This window comes from Zophobas morio, unplaced genomic scaffold, assembly GCF_036711695.1.
Source record: "Zophobas morio isolate AGI-343-1 ecotype UQ-CSIRO unplaced genomic scaffold, CSIRO_AGI_Zmor_V1 ptg000029l, whole genome shotgun sequence".
In the NCBI taxonomy this organism is placed as follows: domain Eukaryota; kingdom Metazoa; phylum Arthropoda; class Insecta; order Coleoptera; family Tenebrionidae; genus Zophobas; species Zophobas morio.
The window spans coordinates 7948204-7970494 of NW_026972134.1; the positions used below are offsets into that span (position 1 = coordinate 7948204).

Sequence of the window (22291 nt, forward strand, 5' to 3'; positions counted from 1 at the left end):
TCATTAAGTAAGACAGACTTTTCACCTCGAATTAACTTATTGATGATTCAATGTGAAGAACGTGGGAGCAGTTGTAGTAGTAGTAGTAGTAGTAGTGATGATGAGGAATATCATCTTAGTAAGTACAATTCAAAGAAAACACGTTACCATTATGCTTATATAAAAAATTTATCACGATTATTAAATAATCAAGTTGGAAATATTAAAAATAAAAAATTGTACTGTGAAAGATGTTTAAATCACTTTAATTCTCAATCTACCTTAGACAGGCATTTAATTAACTGTAAAAGTTTAAATAAATCAAAAATTATTCTTCCAAAAGAAAATGAAAACATTATACAGTTTACTAAATTTAAAAATAAAATATCAATACCTTTTGTAATATATGCGGACATAGAAAGTATTCTCGTAAATTATAGTGATGTTAAACATACAAATAAAACGAAAAAATACCAAAAACATGAAGCGTTTAGCTTTGCTTATTACATTAAATGTTCTTACAACGATACACTTTCAAAATTTCGTATGTACACGGGGAAAGATTGTCAGGTGTGGTTCGTTCATGAACTTGAACGAATAGCTCATGAATTGAAGAACATTTTCTCAAATCCTGTGCTCATGATACCTTTATCTAATGCAGAAAATCAGTCTTACTTATTTTCTCATAATTGTCATATTTGTGATAAACCATTTAGCAAAACTGATCAAAAAGTAAGGGACCATTGTCACTTTACAGGGCAATATCGAGGAGCTGCACATAAGTCTTGTAATTTACAATACCAAGATTCTCATATGGTGCCTGTAGTTTTCCATAATCTATCAGGCTATGACAGTCATTTCATTATTAAGGCTTTAAGTACAGAAATTGAAGGACCGATGAATTTACTCCCTATTAATAAAGAAAAATACATTTCATTTACAAAATATATCCAAAATACTAATATTCATTTTAGATTTATTGATTCATTTAGGTTTATGGCTAGTAGTCTTGATAGATTATCATCGTACCTAGATGATGAGCAAAAAATTATTACTAGACAGTTTTATGCCAATGAAACACATTTTAAATTAGTTGCGCGTAAAGGAATTTTTCCATATGAATATCTTAATTGTTGGGCAAAATTGCAAGATACGTGTCTGCCACCTAGGGAAAAGTTTTATAGCAAAATTCAAAATTGTGAAATCTCTGGTGAAGACTATGCACACGCATGCAACGTTTGGAATACTTTCAAAATTAAAACATTACAAGAATATGCAGAGTTATATCTCAAAACAGACGTTTTACTTCTGGCTGATATTTTTGAAAATTTTAGAAAGACATGTATAAAAACATACAAACTCGATAGTCTACATTACTACACTGCCCCTGGTTTAGCATTTGATAGTATGCTAAAAATAACTAAAATTAAATTAGAACTACTTACAGACATTGACATGGTGATGTTCATTGAAAAAGGTATTCGAGGGGGAATTTCTCAGTGTAGCAATCGTTATGGAAAAGCAAATAATCCATACATGGGAAACGCTTATAATCCCAATGAGCCCTCTTCATATCTTATGTATTTTGATGTCAATAATCTTTACGGTGCAGCAATGAGTTGTTATCTTCCATACGGTAATTTTCAATGGGTGTAAGATATTGAGTTTTACAATGAAAATTGTATGAATATTCCTGAGGATAGTGACTACGGGTACATTTTTGAAGTTGATCTTTGTTACCCTAAAGAAACCTTTGAGACACACAAAGACTTACCAGTTTGTCCTGAACATTTAGTTCCACCTATTTCAGAATCTGAATGTCCAAAATTATTGACTACTTTATATGACAAAAAAAATTATGTGATTCATTACAGAAATTTACAGCAAGCCATTCGTTTAGGTTTAAGACTTGTAAAAATTCATAGATGTTTGAAGTTTAAGCAATCAAAGTGGTTAAAAGAATATATAGATTTAAATACTAATTTACGGAAAGAAAGTCGAAACGAATTCGAAAAGAATTTTTATAAATTAATGAACAACGCAGTCTTTGGAAAAACTATTGAAAATGTAAAAAAATATCGTGAAGTCAAATTGGTAACTAAATGGTCAGGACGGTTTGGAGCAAATTACTATATTTCACAACCTAATTTCCACAGTTGTAGTATCATCGACAAAAATGTAGTGCTAATAGAAATGAAAAAATTAAAAGTTAACTTTAACAAACCGATTTACGTGGGTATGTGTATATTAGACATTTCAAAAATATTTTTATATGACTTCCATTATAGCTACGTAAAACAAAAATTTGGTCAAAATGGAAAATTATTATACACTGATACTGATAGTCTAATTTACCATTTTTTTGTTGATGATATATACAAACACATCAAGGAGGATATTGAGAAGTTTGATACTTCTGATTATCCTCCTAATAATGCTTACCAAATTCCATTAGCAAACAAAAAAGTTTTAGGGTTAATGAAAGATGAAAATAATGGTGCTATAATGACTGAATTTATCGGATTACGTTCAAAAATGTACCTGCAAAGACTATTAACCACTTCTCAGGAAAAAGATGTACAACTTCAAAAGCTGTATGATAAGCAATTTACACAAATAGAAATTGAAAATTTCCTATCAAACTTTGGAGTGATCAAAAAGGCTAAAGGAATTCAGAAGTCGGTTTTAAAGGAAATTACATTTGATGATTATTATGATGCTTTATTCAATAATCAAAAAGTATTTGTTTTCCAAAATTCTATAAGAACTGAAAAGCATGAGGTTTACACAATCGAGCAAAATAAACTTGCATTGAATCCTCATGATGATAAGCGCATGGTGAATTATTTAAGTACAGACACATTGCCATGGGGTTATCTTGATGAAGTTGGTTTCTTTCGATAGAGTTAAAGATAAAACTTTTTTCTTTTTTTTGTTTTAACATAATCTACTTCATACAATCTCAATTTTGTTGGTTGAAAAGGAACACACTAATTTGTAAAAAGAAAAAAAAACTAAATATTTCAGCAAATTATATTATATATTTTCAGCCTAAAACGATCACGTTTGTAAACAAACCGTTGTATGAATGTAACTTTTTACAAACACCTAAAAACAAGGGTGTGCTTCAAGAAATTAAAGCAGAACTTCAAAAGTTGCAAAATGAGAATAGAAGATGTTTCGTGGCTGGAGGCTACGCAGCATTTTTGATAAAACGTACATCGTGTTATAGCGATGTAGACGTATTTGTTGAAGGCCATCCCACTGACACTGAGAAAAAACAAATTGATGAACAACGTAAAGAGGATTATAAGATGTTAAAATATGAAAATTTTTACTATTGGTGTAGTAATATAAAATTTAATGTAATATTTTTGGGTAAAGTGGCAGAATGCGACTGGAAAACTTTTATAGCAAAGTGTATCAGTGAATTTGATCTGCCGATATGCCGTGTGGCATTGTTTTTATCCACCAATGAATTTGAAGTAATAATGGACGAGATGGCAGATCTTACTGTTGCAATGAATGCCAATGCCAGCATGTTACGTATTTTAAAGTATATAAATAGATCTAATTTTAATTAATGGGGTAGGTATGTTAAGGTTTAGTTAAGCATTAAAATAAACTCTTTTTTTTCAGTAGCAGCAACTTCAGAAATTAAGAAAAAAAATTGGGACGCAATATTGTCACAGTTGTAGGATTTTTTTCTGTTTCTGTATAAATTCAATATCAATCCATCTATCACCCGCACCAAAGGACAACAAGGCTATTTCGATTTGTGAATTTTTGGTTTGTGGTGAAACTTTAAAAAGCAGTGAGGATGAAGACTAATACAACTGAAAAAGCTGCAAAAGTTCACTTACTTAGAGACAAACTTAAGCGTAGCTATGTTTATACAAGTGAACTGCGTATCATTAGTGGTGTACTGTCGAGTGGAAAGTTAAGTGTTGGGGATGTGAGTAGACTAGTAGAAAAAACTGTATTACCTAATAAAGTTAAGATAGCTATAAGAAAGACATATAATCTTCCGAATCACACTGAAGAAAGTGATTATGATTCGGAAGAAACAATAGCGAATGATTAGTTTTTAAGTTTATTTGTTAATTTTTTTATAAGATCCAATGTGTAATTTTTTTATAGACAACACGATGACACAATAAAAGTGTAACAAAAAAAAGCTCTTGGTGTTTTTTCATTTTCTCTTAAATTCTCTCAAAAATTATTTTCTCTTAAATTCCCGCAAAAAAAAGAGAGACTAGGCTAGCCGAAACGATATCAACGCTGAATTCTGGTGTGGTGTCCGTCCGTTTTCTACACTATCACAATTTTACAAGCGTTCAACACATTAGCTTGATAGTCGCATAGATGGAATTGATAAATCGACAAACCGACGCGCTCGGTTCGAATCACGATGAAAGCAATTGGAATTTTTTTCACACCAAACAAAATTTACCTGATGAAAAAAAAAAAAACGGTTTTTTACCTTTTTTCAAAAACACCTCAAAAACACCTGTGATTACACCTGCGACCACACCCCTGGAGGAGCCACGCCCTAATTTCAGAAGCCTCTGGTCAATGACGTCATTGTTGATCATGTCTTGTAGAAAGACCCTCGGGGGTGGGCACTTCTTCAGCACAAGAATGACCTTCCAAGGTCATGGACAGAGGACATGCCATCGAAGTGTCACAGTAACCCGCTATCTATACTACTACTGTCTAAACTCTTTAGACCAATTTTTTGAATTTATCATTCCCAATGCATGAATTTTTTAATTTTTCCTTATTATTATTTTTTTTTTGCATTATCTTACCACACTTAAATATATAAGTTATCCAATCATTTTCCGTTACCGTTTTTTTTTGTTAAGTTTACAGTTTATAGGACCTAGGTCCTCACTGTATCTTTATTACTTAATAATAATAATAAAGTTTATTATTTTTCAGCCAAGTCACTGATTCTATGTTTTTAAAATAGTTGTTGAAGTAATATCACACCGTTTTGGAACTGCATGAATGCCAGTTTTTCAATAATACATTGCATTATTTAAATTTGTATTATCAGTAATACATAAAGTAACTTCATTTGACATACACCTAGTAAAACTTTTATGGCTTAAGCAAACCACCCTTATAAGTCAAACTGTCTTTTGTAAGCTCTATGGACCCGAACCGCAAGGATTATTCTGTCCATTGTTGCCATTATGGAGCTGTGAACTGAGTTAAGTTACATAATAGACAGTTTGACTTATAAGGGTGCTTTGGCTTAAGCCGCTTAAGTCATAAAATTTTTAACAGGTGTATGTCAAATGAGGTTACTTCATTGTAAAAAATGCTAGAATACACCATAGAAGAATATGAAGACATGCATTTTGTTTATGGAGTGTGGAGGCAATGCTAGAGTTGCAGCAGGACGGTGTGCTGAACGTTTTTCTGGGCGTCGACAACCGTTTCGCGAAACGTTTTCTGCTGTGGACAGAAGTTGAGGGAGACAGAACCAGTTTGACCAAAAAATTTGGAGGTCGAAGAGCAAATTATCAATCGTGTTGAAGAAGACTTAGTACGCGTGAAATTTCTCGAGAAGTTGGGGTTAGTCACTGAACTGTGTGGAGAACGCTACGAGAATCTCTTTTGTACCCGTACCACCTCCAGCGGGTCCCGAGTTTAGGTCCAAACGATTTCATTCCTAGACAAAACTTTTGCCGATGAATAGTGAACAGCAATAATGAAACTCCCGGATTTCTTTCTTCCATACTAATGAAGTGATGACAGATGAATGCTGTTTTACTAGGGATAGAATACTTAATTTTCATAATACTCACCGTTGGGCACATGACAGTCCTCACGCGATTTACGAGACGTATTTTCAACAACGTTTTTCACTAAAGATTGGGCCCAGAATAATAGGTAATCAAATGATAGGATTCTGCAAAGAAAAAGTAGAATACAAATTTATTAAGAAAAGATAACTGCTGGACAATCGAAAAATAAAAAGTTAATGTTGGACGTTGGAGTGTTAGGCAGTGTACAGGCACCAATTTTTACCTGATTTTTGAGAATACTTTAACTGCTTAGACTACTTTCTAGGGTTCTTTTTGTTTTCTAATGTAAAAAAAAATAAAAACAAGAACATTTAGTATATGGATAACCATTAAAAAGTAACAAAGAAAATAGCTTAAGCGTTCTATGATACGCACCTTGATAAGGATTTGTAATCAGTTTGTTACGTTATCTTAATATGATTGCTTCAAATATCGTCACCAATAATTTATTTTTGCTTAGAAACCCGATAGTTGTTTTCACATTAGTGTTATTATTTTATTACAATTTCTCAAATGCTTGCTAACTGTGAAGATAACTAGTGTGGAATATGAATAGGTGACAGTGTGAAAGTTCTCAGTTTTCTGCATAAAAATCCGGGTATCTATATTTTCGTTACTTATATAATGGGGCGTGTCTTACAGATACATTTTAAAATGTGTTACGAGGGTAGCACGAAAACTTCCCGACTGGACATAGAGCCAGGTAGCGCGTTGATAACATGTGACTTCACCTCGTATTAGGCTTGGAGCCTACAAAAGTACAGTTTACCTTTTCTGACTACTGGTACTCGTTTATCACGATGTCAGAACTCACGAAAATTGAGTATCGAGCTGTTATCAAATTCCGTTCTCGAAACAATCTTTCTTCTCAAAGCATTAAAGATCTGTTGGATGGGATGTACGAAAGAAAATCGCCATCTTTTTTTGTGGCAAAATTCTCTCAGCAGTTCAGTGTCAATATCGTGTTGAACTTTGTAAAGAAGGCCCTGTAGATGTGTTAAAGATAATTTTCACGAGGGATGAAACCACGGTTCTTTGATATGATCCTTTGTTCAAAAGTGAGTCGATGGAAAGGGGGCGAAAAAGAGAAGAACAATAAAAAATGTTCAAGGGCTCTCAGTCGACAAAAAAGGTGATGGCTAGGATATTTTGGAGTTGTCGGCCTTTTTATTATAGGCTTTAAAAAATGCAACACTACAATCTACGGGACATTTTTGTAGCACCCCTGTATAAATTCTGACACAATATTCAAGATACAGGACGTAAAAAATTAATACAACCATGCATGCTGTCGGAATTATGCAAGCAGCAGGTAATTGCTGGTTGGAACAAAACGATAATACTTCGTTGAATGCAGATATGGCCCCCCGCGGCTATTACCTGTTTTGAAAGTTGAAAAAGGCCATATTTCAGTGGGTGAAGGCTGAGGCTGCAATTTAGGCATATTTTGAAGCCAAGCCGAAGAAAGATTTTTTTAAGAGCATGGAATTGTTGTTGAAACGATTTACTTAGTGCATTGATGTCATGGGAGATTACATTAAAAAATAAAATTTATTCTTAATCTACGCCGTTTCTTTTTTAGGTAGTCCTGGTAATTTTTGGTGGAACCCTTTTAATTATAATTAATTTATATATTTAAGTACATAATATTATAAGTCATTACCGTAGTACAATTCCACTTAAGTCTATAACGTTTTTTACTTTTATAGCTTGTCAACATGGACGATCTTGTAATTGGGATCGATTTGGGTACAACGAATTCATGCATCTACGTTTTTATGAACAACAAGTTAAAAATTCTAGAATATAAATCAGGAGGACGAATTATACCATCTTTCATCTATTTTCCCCCGAATGGCGGCGTTGTCATCGGAGAACATGCAAAGAAAATGGCAGTGCAGGAACCCAAAAATGGGATTTATGGTAAAACGTAAAATTCTGTCAAAAGACTAGCAATAACGTCATTGAATTTATAGAAATGAAACGCTTAGTAGGAAGAAAATTCGATGACGTTCAACTTCAGAAAAGTTTGGGTTATTTTCCTTTCACCGTTTCAGCAGACTGTTCCAATAACCCTATGGTTTCTTTCGAACAGAAGAATGTTACTGTGAAAAAGACGCCCCAAGAACTGTACACAGTCCTACTTAAGGAACTGAAAAAATATGCGGAAGCAAAACTAAGTGAAACTATCAATAAGGTTGTCATTACCGTACCAGCGTACTTTAATGTCACACAAAGAGAAGTAACTTTGGCGGCGGCTCAAGACGCCGGGTTCACTGTGCTGAAGCTTTTAAATGAACCAACAGCTGCTGCTTTAGCATATTATTACGATCAAGATATTGAGGAAACACATCGTTCTTTAGTTTACGATTTTGGTGGTGGGACTTTTGATGTTGCTATACTTGAAAAGCTCTTCGACAACGTCGAAGTGATTTCGGTAGCTGGAGACACTCGACTGGGGGGACATGATTTGGATAACTGCATTTTAGATTACGTTTATCAGCACCTGAGGGACAAATACGATTACGACCCACAGTGGGATTCGGACGATAAAAGAAGGCTGAGTCTTAAATGCGAAGAAGCAAAAAAAGCACTGTCAGATGCTGACGAGTCTATTATAACTATCAACGGAATGGTTCCTCAACATCCTAAAATAATGATCTCCATAACCAGAAAGCAGTTTGAAGACATGGCCGATAATTTGTTCAAGAAAACTATTGACATACTCCACAATTGCTTGAAGGATTCTAAACTTTCTAAAAAATCAATTCAAGAAGTTATTCTGTGTGGAGGCTCAACACGCATTCCTAAAATCCAAGAGATGATTTCTAAATATTTTGATGGAAAACAGTTGAACAAATTCGGAAATCCCGACGAATACGTCGCTGAGGGGGCTGCGTTACAAGCAGCCATGTTATCAACTAGCAGAAAACAAAACATTGAAAAACTGAAACTGACCGACGTTGTGCCTCTTTCTATTGGTTCAGACAGTTTGGGTAATAAAATGATTTTTCTTATTAAAAGAGGTTCAAGATTGCCTGTAAGCGAATCGTATACTTACTTTACTGTAGTGAATAATCAGAGTGAGATGAGGTTTGATGTATACGAAGGAGAGCGTTCAGATGCCCGAAAAAATCGGCAATTGGGCACATTTTTGTTAAATAACTTAGCTCCCGCACCACCTGGACAACGAGAAGTTATTTTTACGTTGACTGTTGATGTGAATGGAATTTTAACCGCAAAAGCTGAAGAAAAATTCTCCAATAATATCAAAGAATTGAAAATTGAGTACATCAGAAGTAGTAAAAGTGACAGCGAAGTTGAAAATACTCTGCTAGCTGCTGCTGAAAACAAATTAAATGATGAAAGATTCACTAAATTCGCCATGTCTAAAAGCTATTTGATAAACTATTGTGTACGTGTTCTCTACAATTTAGAGGAACAGAAACTAACTGATGAGTACAAAGAAATTTATGATTTTTGTAGCAGCACACGAACGTCCGCAGATTTGTTGGAAATGAATGACGAAAATAAAGTAAAAGACTTAATTCAAGAATGTAAGCGACGCTGTGCAACAATAGTGGCAACACACAAGTTTCAGTTCATGCCTGTGGAAAAATAAAATAACTACATGAATTAGTTTTTAAAATGCGATGTTGGTTTAAGTAAAAAATAACTTTTTATCATTAGTCAATATTGTAAAAATAAATGTACGTTTAAATTCATTCCAGTTTTAATTCGTGTTATGTTTCTAACCTGGTTCACGTTGTTTTATAGAAGTGACACTTAATTATTAATTCATTCCTCATAAAATTATTAATTTACAAAATTTCTTTTGGATTATTTGGAATTAATTGGTGTCTCTCAAGGTTGTCGAGTACTCTTAGCCGCAAAAATTGGATTAATTCAGTTCAATTAAAACTACCTGATTTTTAGTTCCTTTGGTTCCCTCTGTTGATATTATTGACCCTAGATTAACTTGAAATAATAACTCTAAAATTTGTTGTATTTGTAATTTACTTATGCTTTTAATTGCTTTCTACGATTTTGAACTATGTATTTTATGACTTGTTTAATAATTTATCTTCAAAATATATAGGCTGTCTATCAGGTCTTGTAGGCCTATAGCCCGATAAGATCATTCCATGACTTCTTGTCTTTGACTTTATTTTCAGTTAATTATTTATCTGCCCTTAATATCTTGTATCATTGCCTTTCTCCATCTTCTTCGAGGTCTCCCTTTTACTTTCTTCTTTTTGATTTGTACTATTTCGTGTTTACCACCGCGGTGCGACGCCTACAGGTTTTCTAGTATGTGCGGTGATAATGGGTGATTTATAGTCGGTGATGGAGGCCGAAAAAATAAAAAATCATATATTCTACGTAAGGACACAAACCTAAAATTTAGAAACTGAGGAAATGAGAAGAAAACAATAAATTAATGGAACTAAAATCTATGAAAAAGAATTAGGAAAACGGGAAAAAAGGGAAACAAGTAATTAGAGAAGCAATGAAAGTTAGAAAGAGGGAGAGAAGAAGAGTGACAGAGATAGAGAAAGAGAGACACAGAGAGGCAGAGAAAGCGAGAAATTTTGGGATTGATGCCAAAATATCACACAGCAGTTTTATTGTAATGGACAACGCTAGTTTTCAATTTCAGAAAAAAAGTCAGTAATAAAGTGAAGTTACAAGATTTTTATTTAAAAATGAGGTACATTTTGATGAATACAACAAATCAGATCAAATATCAGTCATTCCATGTAACAACACAAGGCTAAACTTTAGAAATCGAAGAAATAAAAAAAACAAATTAACTACTAATTTAAAACTAAATTGCCCTTAAAATATAAAAAAAATAATAAAACTTTGTAATTTTTATTCCTTTTTATATCTTTTTAATGAAGGTTAGGTTCCAGAATACAAACACAGAAATAGAGAGACAGATAAACAGAGAATTAGGAACACAGGAAAAAAGGAAATACGGAACCAGAGAAACAGTAAAACAGAGAAAGAGGAAGAGAACAAAGAGACAGAGAAAGGGATAAATTTTGCGACTTATTCCAACATACCACACAAAAGTTTTATTGCAATGGATAACGCAAGTTTCCACTCTCAGAAAATGAAGTCAGGAATAGACAATTGAGTTAGAGTGAAGTTTCAAGTTTTCATTTAAAAATCAGATACATTTTGCCGTATAGAACAGAAAAAAATAAAAAATCACACATTCCACGTAAGGACACAAAGCTAAAATTTAGAAACGGAGGAAATGAGAAGAAAACAATAAATTAGTGGAACTAAAAACCACTAATGATGAAAATATTTAAAGAAAAAATAATAAACTTATTAATTTTTATTTCTTTCTATATAATCTTTTTTTAATGAAAGTTAGTTACCAAAATAAAAACATAAAAATAGAGAGGCAGAGAAACAGAGAATTAGGAAAACGGGAAAAAAGGAAACAAAGAATCAGACGCTAAAGAAAAGCCTGGAAACGGAAATCGCGATGGGTATTCCAGAAAGACCTCGATCACTGAACTTCTAGAAGGGGAGTATGGGTCTAAATAGAGGCCACCTTCGGGAACGAGAATTATTCAGTGAACGAGTCGAGTCCAGTGGATGTTGAGAGAATCCAGTCAAGTTGCGCCGGAATTATTTTGTATATAATCGCTGTGTAGTTAGTCGTGTAAATTTGATTTACTAAGAAATAATTTGTTGAGTTTTACTCACGCCGATTTTAGTAACGGATCATCGTAACAGTATAATATATAGTTCTTTTTGTTCTCTTTCTCACACCCATGTTCTGTATTTTTTCTTCCATAGGTTTGGTGAAGAAACAGAAGAGTACATTCCCTGACTGATGTTATCAATATCTTCCTGGTGTATTTCATTCCATGCTACTCTGACGGGCCATCATAAAGTCAGTTCACGAGAAAATGGCAATAAAAAGATAAAAAACAAATTCCTAGAACGTAATAAAAAAATTCGCAAATCTTAATTTTCCAAAACGCATGTTCAAATTTCACATCCACAAAAATTTGCCAATCCCAATTATTTTTCATTAAAATTCGTAACCAAATTAAGACAGCAGCAGGCGAAACTCGGACACATAAATCCAAGAAAAAACTAAACAAAGAACGCCGCCTTTAAACCGAGATCACGCAAGCTGACGTAAGGAAAGATGATGACATGGAACGGGGCGATGCAAGCTGAACCAGTCGAAAAATTTACGAACTCGCGTAAATCCGTCTGCGGAACGATCAAGAAGAACTCCTATGCCTAGCGAAATTAGATTTTATAAAATCGCAGAATACGATCTAAGGCGCATTCCTGACGAATCGTATGTCATACCCTTTTATTACACTCTAATGTCGCGAGAAATGTAATATATGGGCCTAGAGTTTTATAACAAAATTTAGTCAATTCTCGAGGTGCCTCCGGTTATGCTATATATGTATTGAAGAAAGCTGGATTTTGAAAAATTAGCAGAAATCCGGAAGAAGGCTGGAGGAATGTATTTTTTTTCGACTTCGGCCCTATTAAGTGTTTAATTTAAGCATTTTGTTAGTACTTTTCGATGCGTTTCTTGTGAACAGATAGCACCAGGGTTTGAAAGAATTTTTAGCGTTAACAAATGTACTCCTTTTCAAGCGGTTTTCGCGCCCTTGTGTCAGCTTTTAAGTCGACGAGGGAGTTCTTTCAATAAATTTATGAACGATTTGTGAAAATTAATCCAATATTTCTTCCCTTTTCGGGTGCGACCCTCTGAGATACGGATATTTTAGGTGGGTTCTTAGAGATTTCCTAACCGAAACTATTTTATCCTCACATATTCACATATCATGCGAATTTGATGCTTTCACTGTACTTTAGACCTGGAGCGTTGATGGTTTTCTTTTATCAGGTTTTAACCTCATTGAAAGGTTCTGTCTATTTATTTCTGCCGTCATTTGACCACTCGGTGATCGTTATTTTATTAAAGAACCATTCACTATTGACACATGATGTATAAATCAGCAAAAAAAGAGGACAAATAAACGCAGAATTAAATTTAATTTAACAAAATAACAGAAACAGAGCGACAATATGAGAGACGTCTCTAGAAATTAACGTTTATTAACTGCCATGCTTATAATCAAATGATGAAAAATACTGTTTTCAACACCCTCCTTTATTGCTTTAATTAAGAAAATATCGTACTTAGTATGTTTCTATTATTTTGTTAAATTAAATTTAATTCTGCGTTTGTTTGTCTTCTTTTCCTTGCTAATTTATACATCATTTGTCAACAGTCAATGGTTATTTAATAAAATAACGATCACTAGTTAAATTATTAATAATAATAACAATAATTATAATAATCTTTATTTTCCAACGGGATTACACCCAATTATAGGAAAAGTAGAAATGGAAACTGAACAAAATTAAAAATTAACAAATACAAGAGAGTAAAACAAAAAGGAAAAAAAAATCTACCCAAAGAATGATTGCTTAACACAACTAACAATTTTGTTAATCGAGTCGAATTTTATATCACATAAGTGATAAATTTGATTGAAACAAGTACACATAATAATTAATAATAACTAGAGATTTTCTTAAAACGTTAGTTCTGTCAGCAGTACAATAAAATATATGATTATGACGTGCATTAATTCTTGGTACAAGAAAATTTAATTGCTCAAGCATTTCAGGACAGTCTACTTGATTTCTAACTAAAAAAACTAAAAATCTAATGGCGATAATAATTCGTCTTTTATGTAACGATAAAAAATTAAATCTTAATAGTAATAAGGAGTGGTCATATCCTCGACAAGGATAGACCCCATCCAAAAGAAAGGACATAAATTTTAAGAACAAGCGTTGAACCGATTTTATATGATCATTGATCAATATGGTTTTGATAAATTGGAAACCTAATCAAGGCACCATATTCAATTTTTGGTCTGACTAATGCGAAAAATAAAGTCTATAACGTGTCGACACGCTTAAGTCACGATAATTTCTATAAATAAATCCATACGTCCGAAAGCATTTGGAAACCATATCTTCTAAGTGATCGACAAAACTAAACTTAGAGTCAAAGAGGATACCAAGATCTTTGATATTATCATGTTTTCTTGAGTAAGTTACTATTTATTAAGATTTAAGTAAAGTCGATTAACAATTTTTAAAGTGGTTTGCGAAATTTTTCAGGGTGGCCGGCTTTTTTGCCGGTCAGTGTATATTTAATTAAACTGTAATTACCGTCGACAGCGTCATGTGAACAATAGGATGACGTGCTTATTGATAATAATAATGTTTATTCACGCCAAAAAAGCATTACATAATAATTAGGCAACCAGACAAAGAGCCTTACAGTAACGTTTAAAACTCATAAATTTGGACCCTGTAAAATTAAGTTCAGAACCTACATTATTAGCCAACAATAAAATACTATTCATTGGAGAATGGAGCGAATAGTTGCGACAATAAAAAGGGATATAAAAAATTTCAGGTTTACGTGTATGAAACACATGTACATTAAAACCAATTCTACTTAACAATGCAGGGCAGCTAACCATATTATTCAACAATTTAAATAAAAAACAGAGCTTTAAATACTTCCTTCGATTACTCATACAAACAATATTGAGATAGTCAGCAACCATTTCAACATTAGCAAATTGTAAATTATATAATATACTTAGTGTATATTTTAAATATTTTAAAAAATGAATATGAATAGATTCGATGCGATTAATTAACGTAATATAAAAAGGAGACCAAACAATACAATTATACTCTAAGACAGATCTTACAAGCGAAAAATATAAAACAACTGTAACATTAATGTCCTTAAAATCAACAGACCATCTTTTTATGCAATCTATAAGTTTTCTAGTTTTAGCTATAATTGAATCGTAATGACAATGAAACGTTAATTTCGAATAAAAATAAATACCTAAATCTTTAACTATATTTTCATCATTTAGTGATTCATTATTTAACACATAAGAAGCACTAATAGGGGAAGTTTTCTTACTAAAACAAATGGCTACACATTTCGAAACATTCAGATTTAAGTCATTCATAAAGCACCAATTTTCAACTAGTCTAAGATCATGTTGTAAAATCTTCATGTCATCAGTTGTTTTAATAAAATGATAAGTTTTTAAATCATCAGCATAAAGAAGACTTTTAGAAAGACAATTCATTATAATGTCATTGATGAAAATATTAAAAAGGAAAGGACCAAGAATGGATCCCTGCGGTATCCCAGATTTAACAGAATACGTGTAAGATTTTACACCCTTTAGACACACACTTTGCCTACGATTCATGAGATAGCTATTAAACCAGGACAAAAGAGGGTCACGAATGCCATACAAATACAATTTATCGAAAAGCAATTGATTGTGAACTTTGTCAAAGGCTTTATGAAAGTCTGTGTGAACACAATGTACATCATAACCACCTTCAAAAGCGTCAGTTATGTCACTAATAAATGTCATAAGATTAGTCTGCGTAGATCTGCCAGCGTAAAAGCCATGTTGAGACTCAATAATAATATTCTTAAAGGAATGACATAATTGTTGAGAAACAATAGTTTCAAATAATTTGGCAGGAACCGACAATATACTTACAGGTCTATAATTATGAACAAAATGCTTAGAACCAGATTTAAAAATAGGCACCACATCAGCAAATTTACAGACGTCTGGGAAAACTCGACTACTCATAGATACAGAAAAAATGCGACTTAATGGTTCAGCCAATGATAAACCACCCCTTATTCAGATTTAGAGGACCCGGGTGGGTTAGGTAGCTTCGTGCTTGCCCGCTACACCCTGGGTCGTGGGTTCGATTCCCGCCCGGCTCTGGGTGTTGTGTATGTCCCCCGTTCCCCTGTAATTGGGCCCCCGGCCTGTTGGGGAACGTAATCAAATAAAATAAAAAAATAAAAAATTTAATTGTAATAGTTCATTCATTACCTGATCAACATTAAAATCAACAAAATTCAAATCAATCTCAGGATTATTCTTAAAATAGTCAGTAGGGAGCAACTTAGGATTCGCATACACAGAAGAAACATAACAAGCAAACACATTAACAATATTACTGCAACCTTGAAATACATCATTATTGAAATACTTAGTACTAGGAATTTCATTACTTCTGTTATGATCACTAATAAATTTCCAAAATTGCTTAGAATCAGTATAAATCAAGGATTCAGCACGATCAATATAACTACTATATGAACGGTTAATAGCATGCTTACATTAGTCTCTAACAATGGAAACATTAACATAATCCACAAATTTATGTAACATTTAAAATGCGCGGTGCGCAACGAGGGGGAAGCGACGGCGGGAGAGAAAAAAAGGAGAGGTGATAAGTCGGTACGATAAATGACGGCATTTTGGAGAGGCGAGAAAATCGGTGCCGAGCGGTGGAAATACGAAAAGGACGAAAAAGGACGAAAAAGGACGAAAAGGACAAAAAGGACGAAAAGGACGAAAAGGACGAAAAAGGACGAAAAGGACGAAAAGGACGAAAAAGGACCAAAACAAACTAAAAGGAAGAAAAAGGATAAAGACGAAAAAGGACGAAAAGGAACGAAAAAGGACGAAAAGGACGAAAAAGGACGAAGAAGGACGAAAAAGGTCGAAACAGGACGAAAAGAACGAAACAAGACGAGAAAGGACGAAAAAGGACGAAAAGGACGAAAAGGACGGGAAGGACGAAAAAGGACGAAAAAGGACGAAACAGGACGATAAAGGACAAAAAGGACGAAAAGGACGAAAAAGCACAAAAAGGACGAAATGGACGACAAGGACGAAAAAGAAGGAAAAAGGGCGGAAGAGGACGAAAAGGACGAAAAGGACGAAAAGGACGAAAAAGGACGAAAGAGGACGAAAAAGGACGAGAAGGACCAAAAAGGATAGCAAGGACAAAAAAGGACGAAAAGGACGAAAAAGGACAAAAAAACGAAAGGGACGAAAAAGGACGAAAAGGTTAATAATGACGAAAAAGGACGAAGAGGACGAAAAAGGACGAAATGGACGACAAGGACAAAAAGAACGAAAAAGGACGAAAAATGACGAAGAAGGACGAAAAGGACGAAAAGGACGGGAAGGACAAAACAGGACGAAAGAGGACGAAAAAGGTCGAAACAGGACGAAAAGGACGAAAAAAGACGTGAAAGGAAGAAAAGGACGAAAAGGACGCAGAAGGACGAAAAAGGACGGAAAGAACGAAAAGGACGGAATGGACGAAAAAGGACGAAGAAGGACGAAAAGGACGTAAAGGACGAAAAAGGACGATAAAGGACGATAAAGGACGAAAGAGGACGAAAAAAGAAGAAAAAGACGAAAAAGGACGAAAAGGACGAAAAAGGACGAAAACAGATTGCTACAAACGATGCATTAGATCAGTTCGCATTGTGAGAGCAATACTCACGTAAGTCAAAATTTGCCGAATTCTTAAATTTATTATTAATGCATAAAAAGTTAATGTAGTTTTAGTATATGTAAGTATAAACGGTTTTTAATAGTTGCGTAATGTTCAAATTCATCAAAATGTTTGTACTGCATTTCCGAAAATTACGTGTGCACTTAATGCAAGACTGCCATATCTCAAAAATAAGTGAAATGCAAGTAAGCTATGAAGCTATGAGATTTCGGTCGATGTTGATAATCTGATACTCCTACTAATTTAGGTACAAATTGAACACAGCAAATGCACAATGTCTTCTGATATAGTTAAGAATTGACCGAAAACATGGAAATCAATTTTTCTTTGAATAGGAAAGGTAGGAAGGTTAATTAGAGCGAAATAAAAAATTTAAATAAATAGTTTTATTCTCGTCCATTATTCATTATATTGTTTGTTTATTTTTTTTTTCGGGACTCAATAAAAAATTTAAAATTTGTAGAGATGTACCGACTATAGTCGGCCGACTAGTCGGCTTTGCTAAAACCGGTCAAAATTGGTTTAATCGACCGAAAATTGGTGTCAAAGTGTAGATAATCTTCCGCTAGTTACGATTCTGAAATCGCCGTCACGATATCTGGTCCAATAAACACGCAAAGCGAATTCAAAATTTCCAATAATTTTCCAAAAAAGTGGTTAAAATTGGTTAAAGTATTGTATAAGCTGCCCTAAATTGTGTTATTTTTTATTTTTGTACTGAGTTACTACAAAAAATTAAATGTTAAAATTATCCAAACAAATTTAACACATTTTTTGGAAAACAAAGAAACGTTAGTTATTCCTTTTATTAAAATATAACTACTTCTTAAGGTAGTCAGAGAAATAGAAAAAAAAAACACACTGTCTGTTGCTTTTATAAACCGGTTTTAGCAAAGCGGAATAGTCGGCCGACTATAGTCGGTACATCTCTAAAAATTTGTCAAAAATTCCGATGGAATTTTGTAACTTCGTATAGAAAGGAAGTATATCAGGAAATAACAGTCAATCAATTCCCGAACATCACGACAACGGCGGCATCAGACTTAAATGAAAATGATTAAACAATATTTATGAAGGTCCTTTAGCAATGCGTAAAAAAATACGATGGACTGAATCAATTATGTATACAAAAACGAATTAAATAAAATTATAACACATTTTACAACAATATTAGTAGATGTTGAATGAATTAATACTGTGATTGTTTTGTGTTTTGTTATATTTTTTTCATTACAATGTGTTGCTAGTTTGCTCTTGTCTTAAATTTATTAACACGCAAGCCAAAATATTTGATATGGTGTACCAGTGCAATAGTCAAGTAAGTCAAAATTTCTTGTTTTCTATAACGAGTAGAAGGTTCTACTCTAAAGGAATAAAAACACGATTAATAATAGATTGACAATACGACTATAATGTATTTCGAAGCCTGCGGTATTTAAGATACAAATAATATATAAAAACTTGGGAATTTGAAATCATCATTACTCAAAACATTCTGGTTTTGAGTTACGTGAGTATTGCTCTCACAGTGCGAGTTAACTAGCTCATGTGTTCACTAAATGAATTATAATTATTAATAATTTAACCCAATGTAATTTTGTTAAGAATTCCACTCTACATATGTTTCGGACGATACGCATCATCCATCTTTAGGTATAAATGTCACCATACCAGTGACTAATCGTGAGGTAAAATTTGGTAAAGATGGAGACACTAACGAGAGTGCAAAATATAATTGTAGACAAGATAATAATGTACGGTTACATGATGCAACAATTAGTAGACTAGTCACAAATTCGAACCATTACAGACGGTAATGAGGCATGTGAACTTTTTCATCAGGAATAAGATACATTGTTAAACCATTGTGTCCAGTGAACTTATCAAAATACGCTGTACCGTATAGTACTTCATCAATTGTTAAGAATATAAAACTAAATCAACACCCGTGGAAGTGTATAATTATAAAAAACCCGGGTTGGATAGAGATGTGACTAAGAGTTAATTCATTGAGAAACCGCATCAAAACAGAGCTAAATAACGCTCACAGAGGTTTCATCAATACGGGTGAAAATGATATTAAAACAAATACAAAGAATTTATGGACATATTTTAATTTAAAGAAAAATTGTACAAACGTGCCCTGAATTATGTCCTTGAGAAAGCAGTTGACCTCGTCCCAGCAAATTGTTGAAAGTTTCGCATGATTCTTTAGTTCTGTTTTCGTTAGTGATAGTGACTTTAATATAAATTTAAGTGATAATATTGTTTGTGATAATTTAAAAATAGGTGATACCAGCTGTGTGCCTACCCTCCATAATTTTGTGATAACTGACGATAATATCTTCCAAGCAGCAAACAAATTTAAATCAAATTGCACAATGGTCTGGATAACATCTTATCATTTTTAGTGCAAAATTGTATTATTGTTTATCTATGCACTTTTGTTATATAAGTATTTAATCAGATTATTAGTGAAACCACTTTCCTTAATAAGTGGAAAGTATCAAAAGTTATTCCACTTCACAAATCAGGCTTCAGATATAAGGTCGAATTTTATAGATCTATCGGTTTAACTTCGCTTCCATTTTTAGAAAAACCTACCAACATTGAAAATATTGTTGAATTGATAAATGACAAATTAAACATATTATTTTTCAAACAGTATTAACCCCCGCAAAGCTTGGAATTTATCTGGAGTTAACAGAAATTTTATTAACGTCAACATTAATCTCAAATTTCATAAGAATCAGTTTAGTAGTTTTTGACATTATTGTTTAGTAAAGTCACCTTAGTAAAGGTAAGCTTAGGAAATTAAAAAAAGATATCAGAAAATTTTAATTGAAAGTAACGAGCGATCAAACAAAAACATCTCTAGCTACTTCTTGATGCTCAAATGTTTTCTGAACTTGCGGCGTAGCTAACGTTTAGAATAATTTGAGGTTAGACTGACAGGTTAAATATTAACAGAGAGTTTACAGATGAGAGCAATGACAGAAGTGACAGAAATAGTTTGGCATTGACAGATGTGCAATGTACGATGTTAGCTGCGCCATACGTTCAAAAAATATTTGCCTCTCGAGTAGTAACTATAGGTGTTTTATTTTGATCGCTCGTTATGTGTCTTATTCCGTTCAGAATGTTGATGCAAAATGATTAGATAATGCTTTTAAAAACAAGCCAATAAATGAGCAATCAATGATTTTGAGTGTCATATATTACTTAACTTAAGTAATCAATTTTATTTATTTAATTACCTATAATTTCAACAAAAGTTCAAAACAATATAATTATTTTGACAGATGACACATTAACCAAGTCCAAAAACGTCATAATGTCATTTAGGAAATCTTTGTAGTGATATAACGTCTGTGTTTTAGTTTCCACAAATATATATAAAAAAAATAGCGGTTGAAAGTAATGAATTACTTTTGCGAAGCAACGATTTAGTTTAGTTTAACTGATTGTAATTTTATTTTATGTATGAACTGCAAGTAAATAAATCTACACATCAAAACGTGCTAACAACGCTGCAACCGGCTGTTTAATTTCGATCAAGTTCTTCACTTCTTTGGACAGAAATATTTGGAAACTTGTTAACTTCCCCAAAACTTGTTCCAGTTGATGCTAATTTTTTTTAAGCTTGATGTGTCGACCTTTTGGCATGTTAAGTGTCTACATTTTTTCAGAAACGTCACCCAAGTGATGTATGTTTTCCGAAAGTATTTTCGATACTTTCTGAGGCCCCGCACATAAGAATAAACACTTGAGCATTTCTGATAAATTATATGGTTCCGTGCCATCAAAACGATGCAAACTTTTCTCTATGCAACTTCCGTAGTAGACTGCTGTGTTGAAAATACTCCTGTAGTCTAGCACTTTGTTATTAGTTAATTTGATATGGATATCCAAAAAAAATTCTTTCATTTTAATTAACTCTTCATCTTCTAAAATTTGAAATAACATTAGTCAAGCATACCTAATGGTCTCTTTGGTAGGTACTTATTGTAACTGCTTACTTAAATTATTGTCGACGATTTCGTATGTTGGTAGCTGTTCCAGTTTTGTTTTCGCCGTGTTGATTAATTTCTCGATTTCCACAGATTTTCTGCCTTCGTTTTGTTTTACACGCTGTAGGTAACTAGTTAGTATTTTCTGAAGATGACCCTTCAAGAAACTAGAAATTTTTTCTTCGTCTGTGTTAAATCTCGCAATGAGTGTTTTTGTGTCATATTCGATTCCTTCTAGGTTCGCCATGCCTAAATTATACAATAAATAATGTATTTTGGTTAAACGTACATTTTTATACTTTACCTGCTTATCAAGTAAGTGGTTGTTCTGTAGTAACTGTTGGTAATTCTATGAAATTCGTTTACGTGTCCTAACAGTGAAAACAGACTCGAACAATTTGTTGACAAATGGAAATTGTTAAAATTTGGAAAGAAATGATTTAGTTTGAAAGTCTTTCAAATCTGTACAGAAAACGCAGAAACTCTGCAGAATTGTCGGTGCTCTACTTACTATTAAAGGTTAACTTGTTATCGCTCTGATTAGATTAGATAGAAGCCTGTGGTATATTAAATTTCCAAAAAATAGCAATAAAAAATCAAAATGTTTGGTAAATTTGACCCAAAATTCAAACAGAATGGTTAGTATTAACCCCTAAAATATTTTTACTTTGTTGAATATACTATGTTATAATATTTCTAACTTGCAAAAAAATCTAAGCTATAGCAGGTAACAGCAATAGAACGAGTAGAGTAAAAATTTCTCTTGTTTGTTACTTAAAAATACAATGCAAAAGTTTAACAAAATACTATCTAAAAAATTAAAAGTCGCATTTTATATTTGAACTCGCTGACAGGGGTAAACTTGGTTTCACCTACAATTTAATTTTGAATCTGCAAAACCGAATGCTTTGAAATCTTGCAGATATTTTAAACATATGATAAGCATAATAAATTTTTATTCAAAATACATTTACTTACCCCCTTCAAAAAATTGATGACGTCAGCCCAAAATTTTGCCAAATGAATTCT

The 22291-nt window shown here is 32.9% G+C and overlaps 1 protein-coding gene and 2 long non-coding RNA genes across 4 annotated transcripts; 1 reads left to right on the plus strand and 2 right to left on the minus strand.

Moving 5' to 3' along the window:
• Positions 1 to 5647: 5647 nt before the first annotated feature.
• LOC135137621 (uncharacterized) lies at positions 5648 to 6116 on the minus strand. The gene is made up of 3 exons (XR_010281891.1): positions 6022 to 6116; positions 5799 to 5902; positions 5648 to 5662 (listed from the first exon to the last, which is right to left on the minus strand). It is a non-coding gene; the product is annotated as an uncharacterized LOC135137621 (long non-coding RNA).
• A 133-nt stretch (positions 6117 to 6249) lies between these two features.
• Positions 6250 to 9523, plus strand: LOC135137278 (heat shock 70 kDa protein-like). Of its 2 annotated transcripts, none has more exons than XM_064066900.1 (3): positions 6250 to 6396; positions 7508 to 7721; positions 7775 to 9523. In XM_064066900.1, exons 2-3 carry the CDS (start codon positions 7517 to 7519, stop codon positions 9418 to 9420), a joined length of 1851 nt encoding a protein of 616 aa, XP_063922970.1. In that variant the 5' UTR covers positions 6250 to 6396; positions 7508 to 7516; the 3' UTR covers positions 9421 to 9523. The 2 variants fall into 2 exon arrangements, with proteins under 2 accessions (XP_063922970.1, XP_063922971.1); XM_064066901.1 differs by having other exon boundaries at positions 6342 to 6354.
• Positions 9524 to 20697: 11174 nt separating this feature from the next.
• On the minus strand, positions 20698 to 21768 carry LOC135137415 (uncharacterized). Its single transcript, XR_010281803.1, has 3 exons — positions 21567 to 21768; positions 21272 to 21511; positions 20698 to 21199 (listed from the first exon to the last, which is right to left on the minus strand). It is a non-coding gene; the product is annotated as an uncharacterized LOC135137415 (long non-coding RNA).
• Between the last annotated feature and the right edge of the window lie 523 nt (positions 21769 to 22291).